This window comes from Agelaius tricolor, unplaced genomic scaffold (genome assembly GCF_023055355.1).
Source record: "Agelaius tricolor isolate 1412-34295 unplaced genomic scaffold, bAgeTri1.0.p SCAF_4, whole genome shotgun sequence".
NCBI lineage: Eukaryota > Metazoa > Chordata > Aves > Passeriformes > Icteridae > Agelaius > Agelaius tricolor.
Genome location: NW_027269264.1, coordinates 32,845,433 through 32,872,713, shown reverse-complemented (window position 1 = coordinate 32,872,713; position 27,281 = coordinate 32,845,433). Strand labels below are relative to the sequence as shown.

At 38.9% G+C, this 27,281-nt stretch overlaps 1 protein-coding gene across 3 annotated transcripts in view; it reads left to right on the top strand.

Moving 5' to 3' along the window:
* ZNF366 (zinc finger protein 366) overlaps positions 1-26,829 on the top strand; it is a 37,429-nt gene extending 10,600 nt beyond the window's left edge. For 2 of the 3 annotated variants that reach the window (XM_071425168.1, XM_071425169.1), the window contains exons 2-7: positions 5,062-5,131; positions 8,411-8,536; positions 9,661-10,986; positions 12,855-13,046; positions 18,771-18,945; positions 20,881-26,829. In XM_071425168.1, the coding sequence (XP_071281269.1) occupies positions 8,516-8,536; positions 9,661-10,986; positions 12,855-13,046; positions 18,771-18,945; positions 20,881-21,416 (2,250 nt within the window). In that variant the 5' untranslated portion in view covers positions 5,062-5,131; positions 8,411-8,515 and the 3' untranslated portion in view covers positions 21,417-26,829. The remainder of the gene's footprint in view (positions 1-5,061; positions 5,132-8,410; positions 8,537-9,660; positions 10,987-12,854; positions 13,047-18,770; positions 18,946-20,880) is intronic. The other variant, XM_071425170.1, reaches the window with a different exon arrangement.
* Positions 26,830-27,281: the final 452 nt, after the last annotated feature.

The window sequence follows — 27,281 nt, the reverse complement described above, 5'->3', positions numbered from 1 at the left end:
TAGGCTTAGCAGGTATTTGCGGAGGAGCCGCTAAAGGCGAGCGGCCGCGCTGAGGGCAGCGGAGGGGCGGACCTGCACGGCGGGCCCGGGGCCTGGCCGCGAGCGGCTGCTCCCGCTGCCCTGCGCCCCGGAGCAGCTTCGAATTCCATGGCAGTACCAGCAAATCAGGCAGATGCAGGTGCTTAGCTGAGGACGTAAAATCTTGGTCCGTTTACACACTTTAAGACCATATAATTTGCTGTGCCTTGCAGGCTCCCATCGTGTGTAGCTATGGTTTGGGGTGACTTTGTGTAAACAGGTAATACTTCAGAGTCTGTTGACTTAACATTAATTTCATTATGCAGGTTGCCTCTGTGTTGCTGATCATGCTGATCATGTATTTCATTATGCAGGTTGCCTCTGTGTTCTGTTTTAGCAAACAGAATAGAGAAATAGAGAGGGAGTGAACAACAGGTGGAATACAGAAATGAAGAGGGAAGAGAAGGACTAGGAAAACTCATGAAGAGGAAGAAAAGAAAAAAGAAAAGAAGGATAAGAAAAAGAAAAATAAAGATCCAAACCAGCGCTCTAAACTATACTCAAAAAACTACTTTGTTAATGACCTGAAATGACTAGAGAGGTCCACAGGGCTAAGTAGTGCTAGAGGCATTGCCTGTAAGCCCCTGGAGTAGATGGTCTGTGGGTAACCCAGACGTACTGCTCTGTCACCCTCACCTGCTCCCTTGTTAGGTGGCAGAAGGGTAGAGAGAATGGTAACAAAGGTGTCTCTAGAATAAGGACAGAGCACACATAAAAGCAGCAAGAGGGATAGCAAACCATTTTGCTAAACTGACAACTAAGCACTCACACTGGAGAGAAGAAATAAATCTGCAGCTACCTCACTACAGCATCTGTCAACTTATTTTTGGTTTAAATTGAATTAATGCAATCATGGAACACAAATTATGCCATAAACCCTATGTCATCTGATGCCACAAACAGTACCCCAGCTTTGGCAGGCTGCATGGTGGGACTGCTCCAGACTTTCAGCAGAGGAAATCTGAAAATCTTGTTTAATACTTTCAGTAATTATTATAGTAAAAATTATCTGTAAGTTATGGAAAAGTGAATGTGTATAATTTTGATACTGTTTTAAGGCATTTCCTGTATTATAATGAATACCAAAGTAACTATACTCCTGTGAAAGCGCTCATAGTGTCTTGCTCACTGAAAATGAATACAAACAATGAAACAAATGAATACAAGTTACACACAAATCCAAGATGATTTCAAAGACAGTGCAGGCAAATTGGTATGTTCGACTTCTGCATTTCTCAGCTAATATACAAAAAATTACGCAAGTTAAAATATTAAAATTTGGGAGAAGCAAAGACAATGCAGGGAGACTATTTCTACTGCACAGTTTCCTGTGAGAAGACCCATTTCTTTGTATTGGTGACACCTCCCAGACAATATTAATGGAGCTGTGCTGGATAGGAAGCCCTTAGACCAGAAGGCATATCTGAAATGACTTAAGTTCAAACTAGAAGCTAGGATGGTACCAAAATAGCAAATGAAGGAAAAAAAAAATAAGATGTCCTTGACAGTTCATTTCTTGTTGTATCTGTTTACTGTGTCATGTCAAGCTGTCAGATTTTTAATCAACTAACATCCTTTGATTTTCATTAAGCTTGTCTGCAGAGGTTGCCACCTGCTGACATATGTTCTGAAGATATAAGTATTTTTTTGTTTGTTTGAGGAATAGATAGGTTCCTATTTCATTGGGCAACAGAACCCATAACAAATAATAAGGCAAACTATGAGAAGTACTTTCTGATGCCCTTGGAAGTCTTCCCACAGGCCTTAGTGAGGTCTGATTATGTCCTATGACAAATGACAAAGGTTATCACTTTTATTTTACTAAGCATTCACTGAGAAAAAAACCTCACATTTGTTGATGGAAAGAAGAAGTTTTATCCTGAAGTCTACTACCAGCAGATGAAGGTAATTTCCCGGGGAGAAGTGAAAAGACAGTGATCTTCTTAGTACTATCATACTAATGTAGGAAAAAAAACCCTAATCTGGTCCACTTCTCATTTTCAGTCATTCCAGATCATGTTCATGAACAATTGCTTACTTATTTCCAATTCCAGTTCTATTAGTGATGATAATCCAAAAATGGAAAAGAAATATATATGGCAGTATCTTTATCTTGATAACACTCTCAATTTAAGCAGACATATCCCTAGTAAAAGGCATGGGACAAGAAACCTTATCTCCATAGACAATTAAGTTAATGGTCAAATCATGTACTTCATTTGACATCTCACTGCAATGCATGTAAGACTGAGAAAACAAGTGTTTGTAGAAGTGGTATTGAAAAGGATTTGACTAAACTCAATAACTATTATTCCCAGCTCAGATTTGTTTTTCTAAAAACTTCCACTATATTTGTGTCTCCTCATCAACATCTGCACTCATTGATTTTGGATACTTTCCACAAATCCACATTTATTTTTACAAGGTAATCAAAATATCACCAGGTAGTCCAAATTTTTCTCTTCTCCCAGCTCCAAACTATGACAGAAAAAGTGCTCTTTTCATTTAAAACATAAATAATCTTTTAAGTTAGCTTCAAATATTGTAGCTAGAAACTTGAAGGCTGATTTGGGTGTATTAATACATACTTAGTTATGCATGCACATAATATACACAGAGTTTATATACTCAGATTGAATTTATTAGCATACACTCCATATGTGTTAATGGGGTCCGTTTTTCAAAATGTTCTGCTTGAAATGTGGATATTTATGCCTGGAGAGCAGGGATAGAGAGTACACCGTGCACTGGCTTCCCTAAAGAATAGGTTGGTAAGTTTGACACTGATTTTAGAGAAATTCTGATATGGGCATGGACATGTTTTATTACTTTCTGCCTAGAAGGATTCATGCTTTCATTGAAGGAAAATAGTAGGGAAAATTGTAAGGAGGGATCAGATATGTACCACCTGAAAATACTTGGTTACCAGTAATGGGCATTTTCACCTTAGTACAGGTGTTCTTGGCATTTTCAAAGTCTGACAAATAAATTGAAGCTGTCTAGATTGAGTAGGGAGCACTTCACTACTGAAATGAAATTACTTCAGTATAATAAAATCCCTCAGTCAGATCCTGAGCCAGATGCAAGTTTTGCATAAAAGCAGATGAGAGAAAACTGTGTAAATAATTCACTGCTTAGTTCAACAGCTGTATAACTGAATACATTTAAAACCAAAACATATTTGGAAGAGCAGACTGAGAGCTCATTAAACCTATTAAGATAATGATAATTATTGCCATAATAACAGTTGACAAGAATCAGTGATTGAAAAAAACCCCAGCTGGTAGTTCAATAAAGCTGAAGCTCACCAACTGCTCAACTTCAGCTCAAGAAATGTAATAGTGTAAAATCTGTCAGGAATCCTTACCACATCCAACAGAAAGAGCTGTTAGTTTTAATTCTTTGCTTATAGACACCCATATTTCAGGCCTCAAAAGGAGAGCAGAATTGCACTCTTACAGGGCATGGTTTCTACAGTCCTACATGTTCAATTAACCATGGAATTTCTCTTCCAGAAAAGAGAAGCTGTTTGGCCAATTTGGACCCCATTTGACTTACTCCACTTTGTGTGTTTCATCTTCTTCTGAGAGAGCAAACATAAGTGCAAATGCAAAAAATAAAGAAACCCATTAACCTTTGTCGTATCTCTTTCACTCATCTTAGCCTTATTTCTGGCTTTATGATTGTGTTGCCCAGGAGAACAATCAGAACCCTTGTAGTCAGTGTTTAAATTGGAGAAGCTTCATAACCTCACATTTTTATGGCAGGACATGTTATTAGTTTATAGACAGAAAGTACTTTTGTCCAGGAAGCAGAATCTTGATTCTACTGAATTCTTAAGAAAATTTGCTGTTGACTCCAGTACTGGTTATTAATTGGAAACTGTAACAACGTATTTGCTTGTAGAGTGAATAGCATCATTTACATACTTTCTCTAATCCTTTGTCTTAGAAATGAGTGGACATGAGAAAATAAATGGTGATTTATATTCTGCATTAACTCTCTTCCTCTTTCATGGAAGTTAACAAGAATATTAGCTGCTGCATACATTTCTATTTCAGAAATTCCTCAACAACTATTTCAACTCACTCTAACTTTTATTTTCTTGTTTTGAAAGGGCAGGAAGAGTTAATTTGTAGTTCTATTCTTTAAAAAAACTGTATTTCCGTTTACATAAAGAAATAAAATTTGAGGATGCTTGCCTCTTCTACAGAAACTGACTTTAGTTCTGGAGAGCTCAGTTTAGTGGGCAGTCCTATGTGTAAGGACCAGTACAGGATGGAAATCTCTGTCTCAGTCTCAGTGAGCTTCCTAACCAACTTTTCAAACCTAGTAGCTTATCTATTATGGATAAAAACTAGAATTTTCTATGACCATCCAATGTTTGGAATCACACTACATAGCACTACATTTTAAATAATAAATTCTACAGAAAGAAAGAAGCTTAAAGTTCTTATATAGGAAATGCAAAAGATACCTAGGTGATATTTGAATATAAAAATATGTAAATAAAAATAAATATTAAAATAATGCAAAAAAATTTGAATTCAAACTCCTTGGTGTTGAGTATTAAAATGACATCTGCTACTCCAGGGCGAGGTAGAAAAGGAGTACTGTGGACCTGTACTAAAACTTTAAAGTTCTCTGCTGAAGTTATTTAAAGAACAAGGGACTGTTCCCTAAGTATATTTTGCACTGGGGTCAAACCTGTTGTCTCTTCTATGGTTTTGTCAGAACTCATGTTTTTGTGCAATTAAGTTCTGGACATAGTTAAGATCATGCCTCCATTCAAATTAGCAAGGCTTTGTCACCAGAATGAAAGAAGAAATGATTTATACATTATCATGGTGGTTTCAGGGGTAGAAAAACCAGCAAGGTGATCCATATATAGACTTCTACTTTCTTTTAAAGTCCTCTTGTGTTGGATTATACAGCATATCTCTGATTGTGCTGGTTGCTGACTATAAACACTTTCCCTTGTAGGATTGGTCCTCTGATGCCTGTAGCTGTGGCCAGTGGAATGAGCCCATATGCACAGTGAAAGCAGTCAAAGGTTAGTAGTGCAAGGAAAATGTTTCTTTCTAGTAATTTCAAGGGATTTTACAGCTCTGTGTTCCAGAAGGAGTGAAACTTCACACAAAACTCTGTGGAAGAGGGCATTAACTGGCAGCCAAGAAACAAGAAAGCAATTAGAAACAACTCATTGTCATTTCTGTGTACTTTTGGCAGCATTTCAATAATCCAACAAAAGCAGTAAATAACATAGCTGGGTCCTCAATTACTATGCTCTATCTAAAGAATTTTGTACCCTTATTGCTGGGGAAAAATGAGACAAAGTTGGAAGATGTTTGAGGCACATATTTTATAGGGAAGGTTTTGATCTATAAGTGCTGTGTTCAAGTTGTGTGAGTTTACTCTGCTAAAAAGGATTTTTAAAAGCATTTTTTTTTCTTTTGGAAAGAAGTAGAGGATTTTTCAATATTTGGGGATTCCTTACCCCTTTTCCCTTTTTAATAAGCCAAACCTTTATACCCAAAGAGTTTTCAAGATCTAACTGTTCCTTATTTTGACTAGAGTGTTAGGGTGACAAGAAAACATTAGGATAAAAAGCCAGTAGAAATTCTCTCTGATGAAACATACAAACATATATTACATATGTATGTGTGCACGCACGCAGACATCATAGTGTGCAGTTTTGGGTACCATGTTACATGAAGGATATAAATGAAGATGGTGAAGGGCCTTGAGGGGATGCCATATGAAGAGCAGTTGAGGTCATTTGTCTTTTTCAGCCTGGAGAAAAGACTGAGGGAAGACCTCATTGCAGTCTACAACTTCCTCATGAGGGGAAGAGGCAGGGCAGGTAACAATCTCTTCACTCTGGTGACTAGTGAGAGGAATTGAGGAAACAGCCTGATACAGAGTCAGGGGAAATTTGGTTTTAATATCAAGAGTCGATATTTCATACAGATGCTGGTTCAGCCCTGGAAGAGGCTCCCAAGGGAAATTGTCAGCACAAACCTGACAGAGTTCAAGAAGCATTTGGACAACTCGGGTTGTCTCAGGTATATGGAGTAATGCTTGAGGGTGTCCTGTGCAGGGCTGGGAGTTGGACTTTGATGATTCTTGTGGGTCCCTTGCCAATCAGGATATTCCATGATTACTTGAATTGATGTTGTGTATATATATATGTGCACTATTTCCAGTCAGTGCACTAACAACTGAAAGTAATATTGTGGTATAATTATGAGTTAGTTGTCCAAGTTGTAAACAATTATTTTATCTTTTCCCTCTAACCAATGTGGGTTTTGAGTCATAAGTTTAGATATGCTTCAATTTTTCCTTTAATTAGTCCTCCTTCTTTGTGAGTTGTTTGATCCTTTTGTCTAAACTTTCCGTCTTAGAGTTTTGTCTCTGAGCCTTTAGTTTCACACTTTTATCTCAAAGATAATTACCGAGTCTACAGTCTTAGAAGGAAACAGTCTGTTTGCAGAAAGGTTTTTAAGATGCTTTCTCTTGCCCATGGCTTAACTAGGTCACAGAGATGTGCTTTCATCTATCTTTGGAAGAAGGCTTATCCAGCATGGAGCTTCCTGAAATAGAAATAGGAGTGTATTTAGTGCTCCACTCACCTTCATGCTCTCCACCCAGCATTTCCAAGAATGATGTTATAAATAGAATCAGCATGTCACAGATGATAGAGGGAAATGTGTCTAGTTTTCCAACCTAACCTTTGCCTGGTTGGTTAGATACTTGCATGCAAACACGCACATTCATGTAAGTACATCGCTCAGGAGGGCTGCAGAGAAAACTGGAGAGGCCAAGGCCCAACTTGAACTTAATCCAGCTACTCCCACAAAAAATAGCACAAAATGTTTGCATATATACATGCATATAAAAAAGAGGGCCAAGGAGAGTCTTTATTCTTTGTTGGAATTGGGGTGAAACTTAGTGTCGAATGATGAGGAAAAGGCTGTAGTACTTTGTGCCTTCTTTGCTTCAATCTTACATAGGCAGACCAGTTATTCTCAGGATGCTCAAGCATATGAGCTGGAAAACAAAGACAGGGAACCAAATGAATGAATCCACCATGCTCCAAGGGAAAATAGCAACCTGCCACAACAATTAGACCTGCACGAGTCTGTGGGACTGATGGGATCCATCCAAGGGTACCAAGGGAGCTGGTGAAAGTGCTCACCGAGCCACTTTCCATAATTTACCAGCACTCCTGGATGTCTGAGAAGGCCCCAGTTAACTGGAGGTTGGAAAATATGGCTCCCACCTACAAGAAGGGTTGGAAGGAGGGTTGTGGGTCAGCTCATCCTGAATGCCATCACACAGCATGTATAGTACAGCTCAACAGCGGATCAGGCTCAGCCAGCATGAGTTTGTGAAAGGCAAGTTCTACTTCCCCAACAGGAACTCATTTTATGACTCACTTAGTGGAAGAGGGAAAAGCTATGTATTCTGTCCTCCTGGACCTTAGCAAAGCTTCTCACACCATTTCCCACAGCATTCTCCTGGAGAAACAGACAGCCCATGGCTTCATGAGTGCACTGTTTCCTATATAAAAAAATGCCAGGATGCCCTGGTCTGGAGAGTGGTAGTGAATAGTTACATCCAGCTGGCAGATGACCACCAGTGATGTTGCTCAGGGGTCAGTACTGGGCCCAGCCCCGTTTAATATCTTTATTGATGAATGTGGGGATCAACTGTACCCTTGCTAAGTTTGTGGATTACTCCAAGCTGGGTGGGAGTGCTGATCTGCTGGAGGGCAGGAAGGCTCTGCAGAGGGATCTGGACAGGCTGGACCATGGGCCAAGGCCAGTGGTGTGAGGTTCAACAAGGCCCAGTGCTGGGTCCTGCCCTTGGGTCACAGCAAGCCCAGGCAGTGCCACAGGCTGGGGCAGAGTGGCTGCAAAGCTGCCACAGGAAAAGGCCCTGGGGGTGCTGGTGACAGCAGCTGAACAGGAGCCAGCAGTGCCCAGGTGGCCAAGAAGGCCAATGGCATCCTGGCCTGTGCCAGCAATAGTGTGGCCAGCAGGAGCAGGGCAGGGATTGTTGCCCTGTACTGGGCACTGGTGAGGCCACACCTCAAATCCTGTGTCCAATTTTGGGCGTTTCACTCCAAGAAAGACATTGAGGTGCTGGAGCATGTCCAGAGAAGGCCAATGGAGCTTGTGAAGGGTCTGGTTCACAAGTCCTGTAATGAGTGACTGAGGGAGCTGGGGTTGTTTAGCCTGGAGAAGAGGAGCTTCAGGGTAACATTATTACTCTCTACAACTGCCTGAAAGGAGGTTGTAACCAGGTGGGTATTTGTCTCTTTTCCCAGGTAACAAGTGATAGGACAAGAGGAAATGGCCTCAAGTTGTTCCAGGGAAAGAATCTCTTCACAGAAAAAGTGGTCAAGATCTGAAACAGGCTGCCCACAGAAGTGATGGAGTCACCATCCTTGGAGGTATTTAAAAGACTTGTGGTGCTTAGGGACATGTTTTTGTGGTGGATTTGGCAATTAGTGTCTGGACTTAATGATCTTAAAGGTCTTTTCTAATGAAAGTTTTCTGATTCTATGACTTTAGAGGGACGAGGGAAAAAGTAGCAGCCTTATTTAAGATTAACCAAAATTTATGTTTTAGATGAACCACAAATTCAGATGAAGTTCCCCGTATGATCAGTGGAACATAAAATTTTGCCAGGAGAAAATTATTAATCTGCCTCATCACATTCTATCATCAGATACGCTCAGAGCATTTTTAGGTGTCAGTTACTCTGGAGTCCCAAGGTTTTTGTTGACATCAGTTCTATATTTAGTTTTATAGTGGTGATTTTGCCCACCTGTTTAGAAACAAACAAACAAACAAAAAAAAAATCTTAGATAAAACCTATTAAACTAAATGTAATTTGGAGAGTTGTCAAATGTCTTTCCTCCCCCAGATCTGCCAGGCAAATATCTCTGTGATTAAAACAAAGAAAATAAATTAATCTCCGCCGTCTTATTACAATACAAAGTGCGAGCAGCCAGGAAACATGGCGCAAAACCTGATGGTACACAGTGTCCTTAGATCACTTGGCCATTGTTTTCTCTCACAGCAGCACATGTTAATGATACAAAGAAGCTTAACAGTTTTTGGCTTTGGCTTTTCATGTCACAACCATAATAAATGTGCATATTATTGTTTCTATTGCTATATCCTTTATATGCACCACCAATTTCTAGAGCCGTTCATGCACAGCCAAGGACAGAATTTTGCCCACAAACAGACTGACTGAATAAAATCAGGCAGAAGCATTGACATACTGGTTCACCTGTGAAGTAGTGGGTCACAGTACAGGTTGTTTAAGTTGTAAAAATGTTGTGTGGGTCAAATCTGATGCAGGAAGACCAAAGCTCTTTTGCTTTTCACTTACCAATTTAATTCTGCTTTAAAAGACTTTTGTCCTATATGGACCTAAGAAATCCTTAGTTTTCTTTATTTAAAAAAACCCAACAATCTTCAAAACAATAAAATGGTCAAGAGATTGTTAAATCCAGAAGAACATGAAGAAATAAACAGATTTGGGGTTTCTTTTGCTTATTTTAAGGGATTTGGGCCACAGAGAAGAAAATTGAATATGATGAAGAACGAAGAAACAAGTTTTAATGTGGACAATACCCAAGCCTCTCCCTTCTCCCTCTGCCTGCAGCCGCTCAGCCCCGTTACAAAGCCACACAGAGCAACTCAATTTGATGAAGAATTCAGAACACACCTCTCACATTTCCGCTATGGTCCTCCTCCTCTTGAAAACATGGAAACGTTCCAGGGGTCCTTGGAAGGAGGGTCTCGCAAACGTAAGAGCATGCCTACAAAAATGCCTCCTCCCATCACCCTTGAGGATTCCTCATCATCACCAGATCGACCTGAGGATCACGACATGGGCTCTTCCAATCTCCCCTTGGTGTTCCAACAGCCAACTCAGCCCAAGTACAGTTCCCAGATGATTGACCTCTGCAACTTTGGTTTTCAGTTCTACAGAACTCTGGAGCATTTTGGAGCCAAGCCCATTAAGCAAGAACCAGTGAAGCCTAACATGGCATGGCCCAGTAGCCCAGCATTCATGCAGGCTCCTTACCCTTATTATCCTAAAGTCCATCCTGGCTTAATGTTTCCTTTCATTGTACCACCAAACTTTCATTTCAGGAACCCTTTTCAAATGAAAAGACCAACAGAACCACCCTTCAGGAGGGCTGAAGTAAGAGAAAGTGGTGAAAACAAACAGAAAGTGGAAAGAGTTGATGTCAACCTTCAGATAGATGACAGCTACTATGTTGATGTGGGGGGTGAACAGAAACGCTGGCAATGTCCCATGTGTGAGAAGTCCTATACATCCAAGTACAATTTGGTCACCCATATCTTGGGTCACAGTGGCATTAAACCACATGCTTGCACCCGATGTGGCAAGCTTTTCAAGCAGCTGAGCCACTTGCACACACATATGTTGACACACCAGGGCACTCGGCCACATAAGTGCCAGGTGTGCCACAAGGCTTTCACTCAAACCAGTCACCTTAAGAGACACATGATGCAACACAGTGATATCAAACCTTACAACTGCAGGATCTGTGGCAGGGGTTTTGCCTACCCCAGTGAGCTGAAAGCACATGAGTCTAAGCATGAGAGTGGACGAGAGAACATTTGTGTGGAGTGTGGTCTGGACTTTCCAACTCTGGCCCAGCTGAAGAGACACCTAACCACCCACCGTGGCCCTATACAGTACAATTGCACCGAGTGTGATAAGACCTTCCAGTACCCAAGTCAGCTGCAAAACCACATGATGAAGCACAAAGACATCCGCCCATACATCTGCACTGAATGTGGCATGGAGTTTGTGCAGCCCCACCACCTGAAGCAACACTCCCTGACTCACAAGGTAAGTCAGCTCTCACCTTGCATCTGAAGGTAGTATAAGGATTACAGGCAATGAAAGCTACACAAAGGCAGGTACCTCCTCAGAAATGTGCTCTCTTGCCAGCTGCAGAGGCTTACACGGAAACTCCAGCATTGCTGGCAGCTGTATCAGCCAGATGTCTTTGTCAGCCTTAAGAAAGTACGCGCAAATGCAACTTTGTTATAAGCAGGAATTCAATTAAACCCCCTGTATCACTTCCCCAAACTGGATTCATATCTCTCTGTTTATTGGGGCTGTTTTCAGAATGACCTTCTGTAAAATTTTGCAGAGCTGTATAACCACCCCATAATCTCAAAATTTTAAAAGATTTTTTTTTTATTTAAAGCCGGTTGTGATACTTTGTTCCCTTAATTAGGAAGTACATGGGTTTGTAGTGGACTGTAGCAAAAAAAAAAAAAAAAGTATGTTATTACTCATCAGATTTTGAAGAATCATTATAATGAGACATTTAAAAAACAAAATAACCCTAAGAAAAATTCCCCTTTGTGCATATGTTACCCAGAATGCCAGTTAATAGAAATGGACAAGCAGGATCATAATAACAGCCAAGTAATATCAAGTAGCAGTCTTGCCTCTGCTGAGAGGGGTGACAGCAGGGTCAGCTTAGGGTATAAGAAAGCTTTGGAACTCTTACGAAAAGATTGCTTTCAAAAATAGGAAAAATGCAATTGTTCCATTCAAGAAACTCTGAAATTGACTATCCACTTTTACAAAAATAATAAGAGAAGTCAAATCCTTTCACTTTAAAAAAAGGTTGCTTCCAGATTAGCATATTTTTCCTTTAACATTTGAATTTTGGCTTTTACATGAAAAACATTAGAAATACAGAAAGCTACGGCCCTTGAGTCTTATAGTCATATATTCTTTGAAAACTGCACAACTTCTACTTCCACATTTGCTTTTTCTTTTCTGCTTCATGCTTATAATTTCTGTTCTTTCTGGAGATTCCCTGCTCTTCAGATTTACCATGCAAGATTCCACTAATTGAAGACTTGGTATGTTTTTTTGTCACAGGGAATGAAATGCCCCTGAGCCCTTAGAGGGCTTCTGCTTCTTTGTCCACAGCCACAGGTGGATTCACCATGAAAATAACTTATAGTACTTAGCTGACTAAACACAGCCTCATATCAAATGAGCAGACACTTGAAACTGGTAGTGATGTTCAGTTTTAGCTTTGTAATTAACTGTGAAAACTACTGACAGTCATTTCACATCTTTTTAAAGAAGGGCTGTGGAAGGAGTAATTGCTCTCAGCACCTCACTAGTAAATCCTTATTACCTTCAGCACATAAAACTCTTAAGCTGTTTAGTAGCAAATTCTTTGATTTTCATAGTATCTAAATCACTGAGAAGCTGACAGACCACATGGGTGTGAGTAAGAATATTGAATTATGCTGTCATAAATTGAGTAGATAGCATAAAAAGTGATAGAAATGTTCTATAAACCTCATATAAAATGAAATCATTCCATAGTGGTTACTGAAAATCCCACCAGGAATAAGCAAGTTTTTCTCTCTGCAATAAATGTGAGATGTATGATTAATACTTTACTTAAGCAGCAGAGCAGGAGAGGGAAGCTCTGATGCTGACTATGTCTGATTTATTTGAAAACAGACTTCATTATTTCATTAAGCTTGTGTTTTGTTTTACTTCTCTGCTTCTCAGAAGCTTGTAAAAATATGTCAGGGGAAAATACCTTGAAAAATGTTAAAAGTGAAATAATTTATTATCAACTTTGCTAATGCAGAATGAATAATTCATAAGTTGCTGTACTGACGATTAAATTACCTAGAAAATTTTACATCTACAGAATTTTTCTTTTCTTTCAGGGTGTGAAAGAGCACAAATGTGGAATTTGTGGCCGGGAATTTACTCTGCTGGCCAACATGAAGCGACATGTCCTCATCCACACCAATATCAGAGCCTATCAATGCCATTTGTGCTTCAAGAGCTTTGTGCAAAAGCAGACTCTCAAGGCCCACATGATTGTTCACTCTGATGTCAAACCCTTTAAATGCAAGGTAAGTACATTTGGTGTCAGAGGTATTAACCTAAAGCATATTTCTCTGATATTGTCATCTTATATGGTAGAATTAGAAAAACAAACTTGCTAACACATACTGCACTTGTATTCAAAAATTAACATAAACCAGCCTGATTTTCTTTCTTTACCCAGGTTCTGCTTATGTAGCACAAAATAATGGAGATAAATACCTGTGGTTTATTCCCTTTCCCATCAGGATCATTCATTCTCATCTAAGTTTTGGGGTTTTTTTCCCTGTGATTGTTTAAGTGCCACAGACATTTGAGGACAAAAACATATCTGACATTTGCTTAGTACAATCATCCAAACAGAAATTTAAGTGCTTAATATCTTGAAACACTGACAAAAAGCAGAAATCAAGTCATGCACCCTGCAGAGGATCATGAAAAAGCATCAGACACAATTTCACACAGTGATGGTATGCGACAGTTCAAGAAAGGGGTTAGAAAAAGCCACAGCAAAATAAAACTACTGAAGGGATTTGAATGGGTAGAGTGTAATCACCAGACTGGAATTCAAGGCAGGATATCAGTATGCTAGCAAAACAGCCTCTGAGACCACCTGGCCTTTCTACAGTCCTTCAAATTCCTTCAGTTTGCTGCTGCCCCCCAGCACTGGAGGCTAGCATTCCCTTTCCATCCTCTCTTCTCCTCCCTCCCCATAAACCCTTAAGACTTTATTGATCCTGTTTACTTCTAATACATTTCTTATTAATTATTCATATCTATATTCTTACTCAGTTTTGGCTGCTACATAAGTTCTTTTGCTGCCTCCAGTGTTCCAATGCCTATCTGGTTCATTACTGTTGTCGTACTTTGTGAAGTCAAAGGCTGTAGATTTCCCACTTTAATTTGTTCTAAGATGGCTGTAAATACAGAGTGGAGCATATTACCCAGCTTATGCATAAGAAACTAAAGACTGATTGAAAGCAATTTCTAGAACTCTTTCATTCTACATCTTTATGGTATTGATATTTTCTTAATAGGAACTTCTCATGAAGAAGCAGAGATGGATGAAAAATTTAAATGGAATTATTTCATTTTTTCATCATATTTCATTCATATGACCCTTATTTTATCTTGAAAAAATGTAGAATTTCAAAATGTCATAGGAATATATGATATTCAGTGCTGGTATTAGTAAGAAAATGTCAGAATGAATATTTCTGACTTCATAATTTTTCTTTCTTCACTTCAAAACATTTTACTTTGAAAAACTAGCAGCAAAGTCTTCCACCTTCAGTACTTTGTTTTAATTTATGTCTTATGAAAGTAGTATATTGTGTAGTAGTGCTTACATTACTCTATGTTGATAAAAGAATTTCTTTTACTGAAATTCTATGCATGTAACAGGTCAGGTCTGCTGGAAGTTTTCAGTCTTTGAGAACATCTGCAAACCTGCCTTGTTGTTGTTCCCATTTGGTTGAAGTCCTTCTCCGACTCCTCAAACTTCAGAAAAGAATCTCAAATTTTGGATCAGATTTTGTGGGTGCAGTATGTGGCTCCACATGACTTTTTGGATACGTGCAGATGAGCTGGAAGGTTGTGTTCAGCTCAGTGTTTGATGATGACAGACTATTGAAACTTGGAGAGGGCAATAGTTGGAACTGGGAAATAGAGTATCACCAGCATGTTTTCCAGACAGTAACAAAAGCTCTACAGGAACACCTGTTTTTCTTATTTTTTTACTTTTCTGTCCCCACCCAGTGTTCCAATGAGGAAAGAAACAAGTAAGCATAGTGAATCTGTTTCTCATATGTCTGAAGGGGTATGAATCAGCATCAATGCATCAATGCCTCTGACAGTGAAGATTGCAACAATAAGCAGACACAGAATCAGGAATTGCTTTTTTGCATTAGGAACAGCCTAACATTACCTCTCTGATAGAGCCCCTGAAGACTCTTGAAAGCAAATATTTCTGGCTGGTACTTGGAGGGTTAAGGGAATGACCAGATAGCAGCCTTTTGGCACCAAGCTCCTCCTCAGCAGAAGGAAGGATATAGCTGTATGAACAGCCTGCTTAACAATGGCTCACATGTCCCCAGGGAACCGCCTGCAAATAGATTTCATCTTGCTTTCTCTTGTACTTTTCAAAGCTTCCTGTTTTCTCACGGTCCTTTTGGACAGTTTACAGTCATTCTCCCTCTCCTTCTTTCTTTGAGGAAAGGAACACCCTTCTTATAAAGAAAAAAAAGAAGAAGAAGAAGAATGCAAGGGAAAGAGAGCACAGCAGTAGCCTTTATACTTCACCACATGCAATGGTTTTCTTTACCTTTTTCTCACAGCAAAAGAAAACATGAGCTTTCCTATGTGTCTAATCACAGCTAAGCACATACTATCAGAAGTGCAGGAGTAGCAAATAGTTGTCCCTTCTGTTTCCTCACCCAGCTGCAGCCTGGATCTCTGTTTGATTTTCTGCTGAAGAGTGAACTTGTCTGTAGTATTTAAAGGCCTGAGCCCATGTTGCCTTGTTTATTTCTGTTTAGGAGGAAAAAAAAAAAAACCACTGAAGAGTTATGAAGGTATTCCAACAACTGGTGCAACAGTACTAATTTGGATTTGTAGAGAAAGGTTCCATGAAATTTACTGTTGCTTTTAGTGCTGAAGTAATCAATTTTTCAGATCTCCAATAAAGGATGCAATAGATCTTTCTTCAGCTCAGACAAATACCTGTAACAGATGTTTTGAACACCACTTTTTTCCCTATCTAAAATGAGTTTTTTTAATCAGAGAGAGAGAGAAGTACTTTGAGAGGAACAAAACTGGTGGCAAATCTAGAAGGATGATACTTCATGTGGGGGCTTAAGAGGAAAAAAATCTAGACTGAAACTAATGTAGACTATTCTAGCAAACTATACTGAAGTCCATTTCACCAGCCAGTGCAACTAAGTCTGTTCAGCAGACTTGCAGCTGAGTTGTTCTCTTCAAGACTTTAATTTTATTTAGTTCTAAACATTCTGTCGAAGATTATTTTGTTAGACAGCCTAACAGAAAGTCCACAAGTAAACCATGTTCCTGATATCCCAAGTTCTCTTGCATAAACTTTTCATCTCCCTGAGTGCTCTAGTGCACTGGGTTCTGTTGGAGCTCCTCCCATGCAACTGTCTCAGGATCATCTTTCACACTCTGCTCACTAGGCTGTCATGTCAGAGAGAAAGAAAATCTTGTACAGTCTTCTAATTTGATCTGCAGATTCAAGCTCTTCATTGAGCATTAACTATGTACTCCAGCTAGATTTGAATTGCAGTCTTCTAGCATATAAGTGAGAAACCTATTTCCTTTTACATCTGGATCATAGATATTCATCTGAAAGATGTCTCGTGCCTTTTTGAAATGACCAGTAAAACAGAGATTATGCCACAGAGACCCATCATTCCAAAAAACAATTTTCCTATCTGCATTTCTTTGATTTTCCTGCCACACCTCTGCATTCTAGTACCATTTCCTCATGTCCTCAGAGGAGATTTCAGGACAAGAACACATTACATATCTTGAAGATGTGCCTGACTCTGGGAAATGGAAAACCCATCAACTTTATTCAGACACAGAACTTTTATGCCATAAAGAAATGACCTTTACCAAGTCCCTGTCTTTTCAGTAAGAAGAAAGAGAAACAAGTATTGCCTTGACAGAAAGCAACCAAATGGTCCTTCTAAATAAATTTTAATACTCAAGATCTTATAAAGATAAGTGTTTGCATGCAGTACTGAAGCCACTCATCCACTCAACATGATTTTCCTTGGTTACCAGTTCAGAAAGAGAAGACCTAGATATAGGAAAGCAGGTTCTGGTGATAACGTATGTCAGCCACAATACAAGCAGATAACCAGAAGCCTTCAGCAAAGAGGTGTTAGAGAGATATTATTGTTGACATTCTTGTAGCAAGAGTAATATTGACAAGTTATAGGTTGTTCCAGCAGCTGTCAAGATACAATCAGCTGCTGTTACTCCTTGCAAATTTTCTGTGCTCATTAGTAGTCTCATAGATGAGAGTCTGATTCCTCCCAGGACTTTCTGAGGTATTTTGTGGTTCCATAATTTCTCTGAGTGCAAATAATCCTACATATTAACTTTCTTTGAACATGCAGAAGACGGTATTCTTTCCTCAGTGGTTGGATGACCCTTGGAAGCAGCTATCTTACTTTTAAAAATGAATTACTCATTTTCATTGGCTATTCTTTTTTTCCACCAATGGTCTTCTCTAACACTTTGTGATAAATTTATTTGCTAGAGTTTTCATTTTAGTAAAATCACAGACAGAAAAACACAAATGGTACATATGCAGCTGAAGCAAACAATTTTTTGAAAAGCAAGTGAATGTTTTCAGAATCTGCCTTTTTACAGCTCTGACTCAGCTCTAGTTTTTATTTTAAAACAGTAGACCTGCTAATTTTTGTATTTATGAACTGATTTGATTTTCCCTCAAGAGAAGTCTTAAAAGACAAAGCATATATTACTGTTTTTCCAAGGATCCTTTTGCTATTTACATTTCATCCAGATATTCTTAGTGATGACTTTCTGAATTTACATCTACAAATTCTGTATCAGTTCTTCTGTAATACCAAATAAGTAAAATTTGAATCCAGATTATATAAAAAAATCTAGTGGAGTCTTAGTAATTTCTATTTATTAATTGTCTGCCAGATGGTTACCCTGCTAGATGAAGGTTTCAGTTACTCAGTAATGGTGACTCTGGTTCATATAGTAATAAGAATAATTTAAAAAAATAAAATCAAATGATAAAACAAGTCAGGAAAAAAAAAAAAGTAGAAAGCAAGCACAGAAGTTTGCAGAGGATGGAAATAGCCACTTGAATGTGAATAAAATTATAAATCCTGGTAAGGAAAGACCAGAAGACAAGTAAGACTGGATGCCTGTAATAGTGATGTCAAACTCTCATGTCTTAAGAATACATAAGAGTCCAGACTACAAAAGGACCCATCTGAATAAACAACAATGAATTAAACCCACTGGTATTGTTTCATCAAAGGAAAAATTTTACGATCAATGGCTTGAGCTGGCAGGAACATGCTTCAGGGAAAGCTAAGTCATTCTTGCAGCCTCATGACTGTTTAAATTGCAGCTTACTCACCAGAGACACCAAAACACAGGAGTTGATAAACAAATGATGAAAGAATCAGGGGAAAAAAAGAGTGAGCAAGAAACACAGAAAAACAAGGAATTGCTTTTTCTAGTTTTAAGCAAAATGTGCAGCCATTTAATTTCCATTTAAAAATAAGTAATATTCTGTTACTCTGACTGTTTCACAGAAACACTTAATTGGTTTTATTTTATAATTCCATTCCTGCCTGACATTGTAGTTGGTTAAAGGCAAGATGTATAAACTACAAATGGAATGGTCCACCAGGGCAGAAACTTTTACTTTGAATCTCATTGAAGTTACGAGCCTTCCAGATTAGTCCCTTAAGTCTTTCCCCTCCTTACAACAACATTGACTGCTTTTGGGGAATCTTGGACTATGTGTGCTGGTCACCAATATTAAAAAATGTCAGCAGTTCAAAGTGCCTTAGATACCACATGTTTTTGCCTGTAGGATTTTGATGGAACTTTGAAAAATATATTGCAGCCAAAAACTGCCAGAGTTTAAGTTGAGAAGTGTAGGTCCTCTTTCCTTTAAAAATGTTGTCCTTGAAAATACTGCTTCAAACTACTAATAATTTTCATTTTTACCATTTTTACAGCTGTGTGGAAAGGAGTTTAACAGAATGCACAATTTAATGGGACACATGCACTTGCACTCAGATAGTAAGCCGTTTAAGTGCCTCTACTGTCCCAGCAAATTCACCTTGAAGGGGAACCTAACCAGGCACATGAAAGTCAAACATGGGGTCATGGAAAGAGGATTTCACTCTCAAGGTAATAATTTTCAGTGAGATTATTCTCTGTGAGATCTGAATATGCATATCAGTAAACACAAATGGGCTTTGTACGACAGATCCACAAACTTGTGCCATAGATCCAATGTTATTGCAAGAGGTAGAATCCCATAAGCCTGTGAAGTTGTTATTATCTATATTACTATAGCATTACATGGCAGCATTACATGTCCCACATAAATCATAAATCAATCCTAAACTGACAGAAAAAGAAAATCTGAAACACTTATGGTCCTTTCTGACAGCTTATTGGATTCCAGTCTGGAGCAGGGATGGAATCTTCAATCGGTCTACATCCAGGAGCCTTGGTCATTCTATACTGTATTGGCATAGCTGGTGTCACATGAATACCATAGGCTCAAGATCCCATTTACACATGAAGAGGAAGCACATGAAGAGGAGGGGATATTCCTCAAAGTATAAGTCTCACAGTATAAGGATTTTTGACTACTGAGGGCATCCTGAGAAACATTTCCTGTCTGCCACTTACCACATATACTTCCTGAAGTCATCCTCATGCATGTAAACAGATCAATGCTATCTAAAGAAGTCGGGGAATTAGGGAGAATTTTTTGAGGGCTTGGGTATCCAAGATCCCTTTTTTAAGATTTTGTAGATGAATAATTCTTTAGTGGGCGTGGTTTCTTGGCATTTCTCATATATTCAAACTTTAGGGCAGCTTAGCACATGTGCAAAACACTTACTCTAATGACATTTGTTGTAAAATTTTTGAAGATCCTAATGGCTAATGAAATAAGTATTTTTTTTCTGTAAATCTCCTACAGCATCATGCTAGTTAGAGAATTGCTCATAATTGGAGATTGCCTAAGATCTTTTCATTGTACAGAGATTCTGCAGCCCTTGAGGCTTATCAAATATGAGAAAATTTGTGAGGTCTGATGCCTGTTTATGAATCCTTTTAACAAATACACCTTGTTGCAAAATAAAATCTGCTGTTTAGTGATACTGCATAGATCCTTCAGAAACTAGATTCAATTACTGAGGGGAAAGTAAAAAACAAAGGAAACAAAAGCAGGTAAAATAGTGACTTGCATGGGTATTGGGTGAAGTCCTCACTTTGTCACTAGTCTTTAATGAAGCTGGCCTATGCCTCTAGTATCTGATTTTTTAAAATATATCCTGATTAGGTTTGGAGCATTTTTGAGTCCACAGATGCCTCTTGGATAATCTGTATTTCGATCAAGAGGGAAGACACTGACAAATACTAAGACAAACCAGATCCAGGATTAGATGCATATTTATATACACTGCTCAAAATCATCATTTGTTTATAATGATTCCCTCAAGCTGAAGCACTGTCTAGCGCATAGAGCTTTTCAGCTGATTGTTTCTCAGTGGTTGAAAGGGGAAAAATTAAGGACAGTCATAGGCTGCTGAGACTGTTGTCTTTTCATTTGTAAAGTATTAACTTTGAACCACAGTGTCCATAGAACAAATACATTACCATGTTTTTAGTCTCTTCCACTCCTCTGAAACATAAGATACAAAACCTGGGACTTGGATTATGGACTGTGGTGCTTTAGATTCAAGTTTTACTTTAGAAAAAGAATAGGAAGGAGGAACTGAGTAGGGTGAGGCAAAATTCAGTTTACAAAAGGCCAGACCATTTCACTTTTCTTCCCAGCTGCATCATCCAGAGTCTGGCTGTATAAAAGAATGTTTTGTGTGTCCTAACCTGGCTGTGAAGCATATACAATAGCATTCCTTTTTGCAGCATCTCGAAGGAGATGCCATGAGATGTAAATAGTGAAGTACTTGGAGATAGCTGGATGGAAGACAAAGGTAAAAAATGAAATAAAAGACACCTCAGATTTTGTTTTTTAGCCATGTATCAAGTAGTAAAATTTCCTATATATAATTTTTTCCTTTTCTCCTCCCCTCAAACCACTACAAGGTTTTGGAAGAGGAAGGATTGCTCTGTCCCAGACAAATGTCTTGAGAAGCTTGGAACAGGAAGAGCCATTTGATCTCTCCCAGAAAAGCCAAGGGAAGGGAATCTCATTTCATTCTGATGGTGAGAGTGCCAAGGGAAGCTCATGCCAGGAAGAAGAGGAAGACAACTGCTATGAGGCAGAGCGATACAGCCCTGCCACGTACCATAATGATGACAACAAGCTGTACATGGCCCAAGATCTCTCTGGCAAACCTGAGTGCATGATGAAGGACTTCAGAGAGTCCTACTGCAATGAGAAGGAAGAGGTGTTAAGTGAGGGAGGACTGGGGAGGAGAATAGGAAATTCAGACCAAGAGGAGAGACGTGGAGAGGGAGAGCTTGCAAACAACAAAGAACATCTCAGCTTTAGATCCTTTGAAAAGGCCAGACTTGGTCACTCTCTCTCTGATTACTTGTATTTCAAGCACAAGAACAAGAGTTTGAAAGAATTGCTAGAAAGAAAAATGGAAAAACAAACAATGCTTCTAGGCATTTAAAATGGACATTTTTAAAACAGCTGGAAAATGGTAACCAGGTATATTTTAACATGAATTGTAAGCTACTAAAGCCTGGAAGTCTGTAGTAGTATTTAGAAACAAATAAGCCAAATTATTAAAAATAATTTAGGGTAAACCACATACATTAAAAGAATAAAGCAGCTTGAGGTCACCAAGAAATGCAATAGATATTGAAAAATAACACTTTAATATTTATCTGTTTAATGTATAACAGACAATGGGTTGGGTACAGAAGTTTACTTCCTATTATATGGGGATAGATACTTACATGCAATTTTCTACTTAGCAGAAAGCAACATACTTTAGCATCTGATTTATTATCTGACTAAATATATATGAAAACTTCTAACCATATGCCTCAAAAATATCTGAAAATACAAAGTATTTCACATTATAAGCCAGAGTACTATTAAACATGGCATGCATGAAAATGCTGTCGACATTCAGAACTAACACAGTCCAAATATTTTGATTTACTGAAGTGACTCTTAGTGCAACTACTTACAATGAGAAATGTGAAACAAAATAATAAGAAGAACTAATGTCTGGGGAGGCAGTAAAGGACAGTTCTCTAAGGCTTTAAAAGGAATTTCTTACAAAAACTAGTTCTCTGGCACAAGGAATATTCATGCTTTGCTGTGTTTCAGCCAGTATGGGAGTGTTCAGATTTTCTTGAAGTGAAATAGCATAGATTGTGTTGACATTTTGTTCCACTGCCTGCTTGGACCAACACATGTACTGGGTGGCATCAGCATGCAGCATTCACAATCTTGCCATAGTTACACATAACACAGTATGAGTCATTCAATTGAAAAAATTATGCAGCTTTACCATTTATCTCTTCAGTTTTTAATTGCTAGTAAGGATAATTTTGGAATACACAGATCTGGTCATTTTTTGTTTCAGAGGGTTAAAACCACCCTTACAGAACAAGCAGTACCTCACAGAGGAAAACTTTCTCTCTTATTAAAGTCAGAAAACTTCTCTTATTAAACACTTCTTGAGCAGTAAGCGGCAGGCCTTTCAGACAAATTTCACTCATGCTGGTTTTATGGAGTCAAACTCAGCTTTTCATCCTCTGATTCCCCTACAGTTATAAGCTTATACCAACATGGGAAAAGCATATTCCATTAAACTTTTCATTAATTACATTAATACTTTGAACAGCATATTAGTTCCTACTTCTTCAAGAAAATGAGAAGCAGCCCTGCATCATCCTATTGCTTACGTGGAAATAAAAATTCAATTAATCATAAAATTTGTCCTGTGTCCTTTGGACATCCCAGCTCAAAAGGTTAAAATCCATATATATGGTACATGTCTTCCAAATATTACTGCCTTCTTCACTTACCTGCCAAGTTCTTGATTTAAAATGCATTGCAATCATGCTCTCTATATAGCAAGTTATACTCAAATACAGTCATCTACTTTTATGGCTTGCTAAGACGAGTCATGTAGCTGCAGCTCTCTGCCCCTATAAGAAAACACACACCTCTCAAATTAATGATCCTCATGCCTATGAAGCAGCATTCACAGGGCAAAGTCCATATTTCTCATATAACTGGGTTTGTGTAGTCCAAGGCTACAGGCAGTGTTTTCCTTTTTCAAGGCTCAAACATGGCATAACATATGCAGAAATTCATGCAGAAAAAGCTATTGATAAAAGAAGGGGTAACATCCAGGTGACTTTCCTAAATTACATCTATGTCTGATGTACATATTTTTAAAAATAAAAATGTTATGCCAAATTGAACTGGAAGGTATGTCACTTTAGAATTTAAAAAGTCTTTGAGGTGTATTTTAGAGGTCCATGGTCATGTTTCTTCAGGGATTAACTGTTCTATCATAAGCATTCCTCTTCCTTGCTTTAGCTGTAAGACGATGCCTATTGAAAAAGGAGCCATCTTTCTTTCAAGGAAGACATTGTGGTCAAGCAAAAAAGTTAGGAAATTTTTAGAATAATGAATGAAACTGTATTATTTATTAGACGTCAGGGGAAATGATTGGGTAGAAATTCAGCATGGTCTAGTAGATGGTCCCTCAAAAATGGGAACAACTCCTTCAGTTAACTTATTGGCACTAGCTTGTCTCTCTACCAGACAAAAGTTCCCATGTCAGCATGTATACAGCCAAGAGCTGGGAGTCCCTAACTCTTAGAATTGTCTCCCTCTTAGTAGTGTAGTTTCCAGCTGTGCATGGTTCAGTATCAGTATCAGTTAGCTCCACATTTCCAGATATATTAGTTTACATGATAAGAAGAACAAGCAAGGAATCGGGAATCTCTTTGCAATTTCTAGAAAGGTGATCATGCAGGTGGGTGGAGTTTAGCAAGTCCTTCAGTCTTGTGGTGTGTAAAGCAGGAAAGTACACAGCCCTTCCATTGCAAACTCTTGTCTGTTAATTGGAGAGTGCTATGGGACAGCTAGACAATCCTTATCAAGAAAGAAACAGAATATTACATACCAATTGCAGTCCAGACAAATGGAGCAAAAGAGACATTTTCAGCAGAGTTCAGCTCCTAGCAACTAATATCATAGGATGTATTCTATCTGGGCTTCAGCAAAGACTTTGATACATTATCCATGGCAATCTCCTGGGAAAGCTGACAGCTCATGGCTTGGGTGGATGAAATCTTTGCTTGGGTTGAAACATGGCTGTATGGCCAGGCCCAGAGAGTGGTGATTAATGAAGTTAACTGCAGTTGGCAGACAGTCACCAGTGGTGTTGCCCAGGGGTAATCAGCACTGAGCCCAGCCCTGTTTAATATCTTTATTAGCCATCTGGATGATGGGATGGAGAGTCCCCTCAGTCACTTAACAGATACACCAAGCTGGGTGGGAGTGCTGATCTGCTGGAGGGCAGGAAGGCTCTGCAGAGGGATCTGGACAGGCTGGACCATGGGCCAAGGCCAGTGGTGTGAGGTTCAACAAGGCCCAGTGCTGGGTCCTGCCCTTGGGTCACAGCAAGCCCAGGCAGTGCCACAGGCTGGGGCAGAGTGGCTGCAAAGCTGCCACAGGAAAAGGCCCTGGGGGTGCTGGTGACAGCAGCTGAACAGGAGCCAGCAGTGCCCAGGTGGCCAAGAAGGCCAATGGCATCCTGGCCTGTGCCAGCAATGGTGTGGCCAGCAGGAGCAGGGCAGGGATTGTCCCCCTGTACTGGGCACTGGGGAGGCCACACCTCAAATCCTGTGTCCAATTTTGGACGTTTCACTCCAAGAAAGACATTGAGGTGCTGGAGCATGTCCAGAGAAGGGCTACAAGTCAGACATCCCTGCAGGTGTTCAAGAAATGATCAGATGTAGCACTAAGTCTAGTTGACCAGGTGGTGATTGATCAAACATTGGACTTCATGATATTAAGAGGTCTTTTCTTACCTAAATGCTTCTGTGATTATGTGATTCTGCAACTGCAAAAAATATGTTTACTGGAAGCATGCAGTCCAGAGTTTCCTTACTGACCTTATAAGAGAATGTGCCAGATGTGTCCTTAGGAAAGGAAATTACTGCAGACAGTTCTGGGTTGTCCAAACTCCTTTAACCACACTCACTGCAGTCAATTTACCCACTTCTACAGGTGCAGTTTTCACTGGAGCAGAAGTACTGGACAACCACATACAGCTGGGAAAAAGTCCCAGAATGGCAATACTATTTGCAAGTAATTCATAATGTGAACTCTTTTTCATAGCATTTTACTAGAAAGCAGAATATTTCTTCACAGAGGGACTTTGAGATTCTGCCCAGACACAAAGTCATACTAAGCTAATTCTCAAACAAGTCTAATTCATGTCAGAATAGTAAAAACCTAATTTAAAACTGTAAATTATCAATGAGAGAAATTACAAACAAAATTATTACTGAAGTAAGAAGACAGTTCCAAGTGACCCAAGCAAAGTGGTTAGAAGATGACAGTCCTCCCTGCTGTAGAACATAATGTAGATGGGTCTGTGACACTTGTTACAAAGAGGCCTCAAGGGACAAATTAAAAGTGAAATAACAGCCTTCATTGTGAAGCACCTTGCTTTTCAAACATAAGTTATTTTCACACTATTTACATTGGCACCGCTTTGGGAACAGACAGTAACAGCCTTTGCTTTTTAATAGCTTTGAAAATGCTTTATAGAAATTTGCTCTCATAATGAAGCTATTTCCCATTTATAATTTTCAAGGGATTAGCTTCCTTATTTTGCCTTGTGTAGAGGCTCAGAAGTCCAGTAGAGACATTGCCTGTGTCCTGGACATTGGGGGATATATTTTCTTCTTTTTCTCATTCCTATTGTGAGTTTATCTCTCGTCTTCTAGCTATTTTGTGGAAAAAAACCCCAACAAAGTCTTTATCTTACTACTGTTGAGTGTTATTTGGGTTTTCAGTTTATGGGGACATATGAAACTAAAGCCCAGTCTCCACCACCTCCATATAAAAGCACATCTATACCATTTCCCTGCATTGTTTATGCAGCCTTGTTTCATCCTTTCAGAGAGCATTAATCACAGCAAATAGCAGTGGCTACAAACTTGCACAGCTGAGATGCTTCCAGAAGTCAGCTGAGGAAAAGATAAATTTTCCCTACCATAAAGACTCTGGGCAAGTGAAGGCATGTAGTTTGTTAAGTTAGGGGCTTTTCTGATGTTAAGGGTAGCAGGGAGAGTTCTGCAAGATGCTTTGGAGCACAGAGTAGGTGGAGGAAAACCCAAAATCTGAGCTAGGAAAGTTTAAGGGTGAAGATAGACAACATATTTAAAGGAAAAGCAAAGTTGTACGTGACCTTGGGGCAAAGTGTTTTCAGTCTGGCCACAAGGACTCAGCCATCTCCTTGTGAAACTGAGTTTTCATGGCTGCTAGATGGCCTTCAATTTATGACAGCAAAGACAGGTGCTTTGTGTTCAGAAGCTCAAAGGGTAAAATACATTGTGATTAATATAATAATTAAAGTTTATTTTGTGCTGTTTCCTGTAAAACAAGTTAGTGGAAAGACCAAGTAATGCTACTGCACCCACCTCTTTACAACTCTGTGTTTGTCTACTACCTATTCTTTGATTTCTCTCTTCATATGGTGCTGCTGGACTCTGCTGTTTTGAGTGTACAGTTAAGAAGTAATATAAGTACCATATTTATTATTCCTAGAAGTTTTAATAATTATTAACAGTTTTGAAAATGTCATGTCTGCTTAGCTGAACAAGATGTAACAGAGCTAACATTTTGTACTCCTAACAGATTTTGCAAATAATGTGTTGCATATTTATTTCATGTAGAACATTGAGTTCCTGTTTAAAGCCACAGCTTGTGAAGTGAACAAACTATATGTGAATCTTTAGTTTCTGGCTTTCTATCTCAATAGTAAAAGTATGTATGATGTATTGTATTAATTTAAGCAAATAAATATGTACTGGAGAAGCTGCTGTGCTTTGTATTGAAATGGATATGGAGTTCTTGGCATTCTAGGTATTTTATATGGCAAATGCATGGGTTTGGTCTGACAAGGTAATTCTTCTCTGAGCACCCCTGAAGAGTGGTTCTTGTTAAGGGAAGGCTAAATCAATGATGGAGGACTAGTTAGAAGACAAGAGCAGAAGAGCTGCCTGGTCCTTTAAGGCAGAGAGATAATTTTATTATTACAGACTACATGGACGACATAAAAATGCTCTGGAGTGATTATGGTATTTGTCAATTTGGCTTCAGAAAGCTGAAAGAGAAAGATCTTTTTCTTAGAGATTTTTCGAAGAACCGCATCATGTAAAAAGAGAGGAAAAAAACCAACCAGATGTATTGTAAGATTGAAGTTAAAAAAATAGAAATACCATTATATTAAGAAATAAGCAGAAGATTGGAATAAGAGACTTAGTGTTAC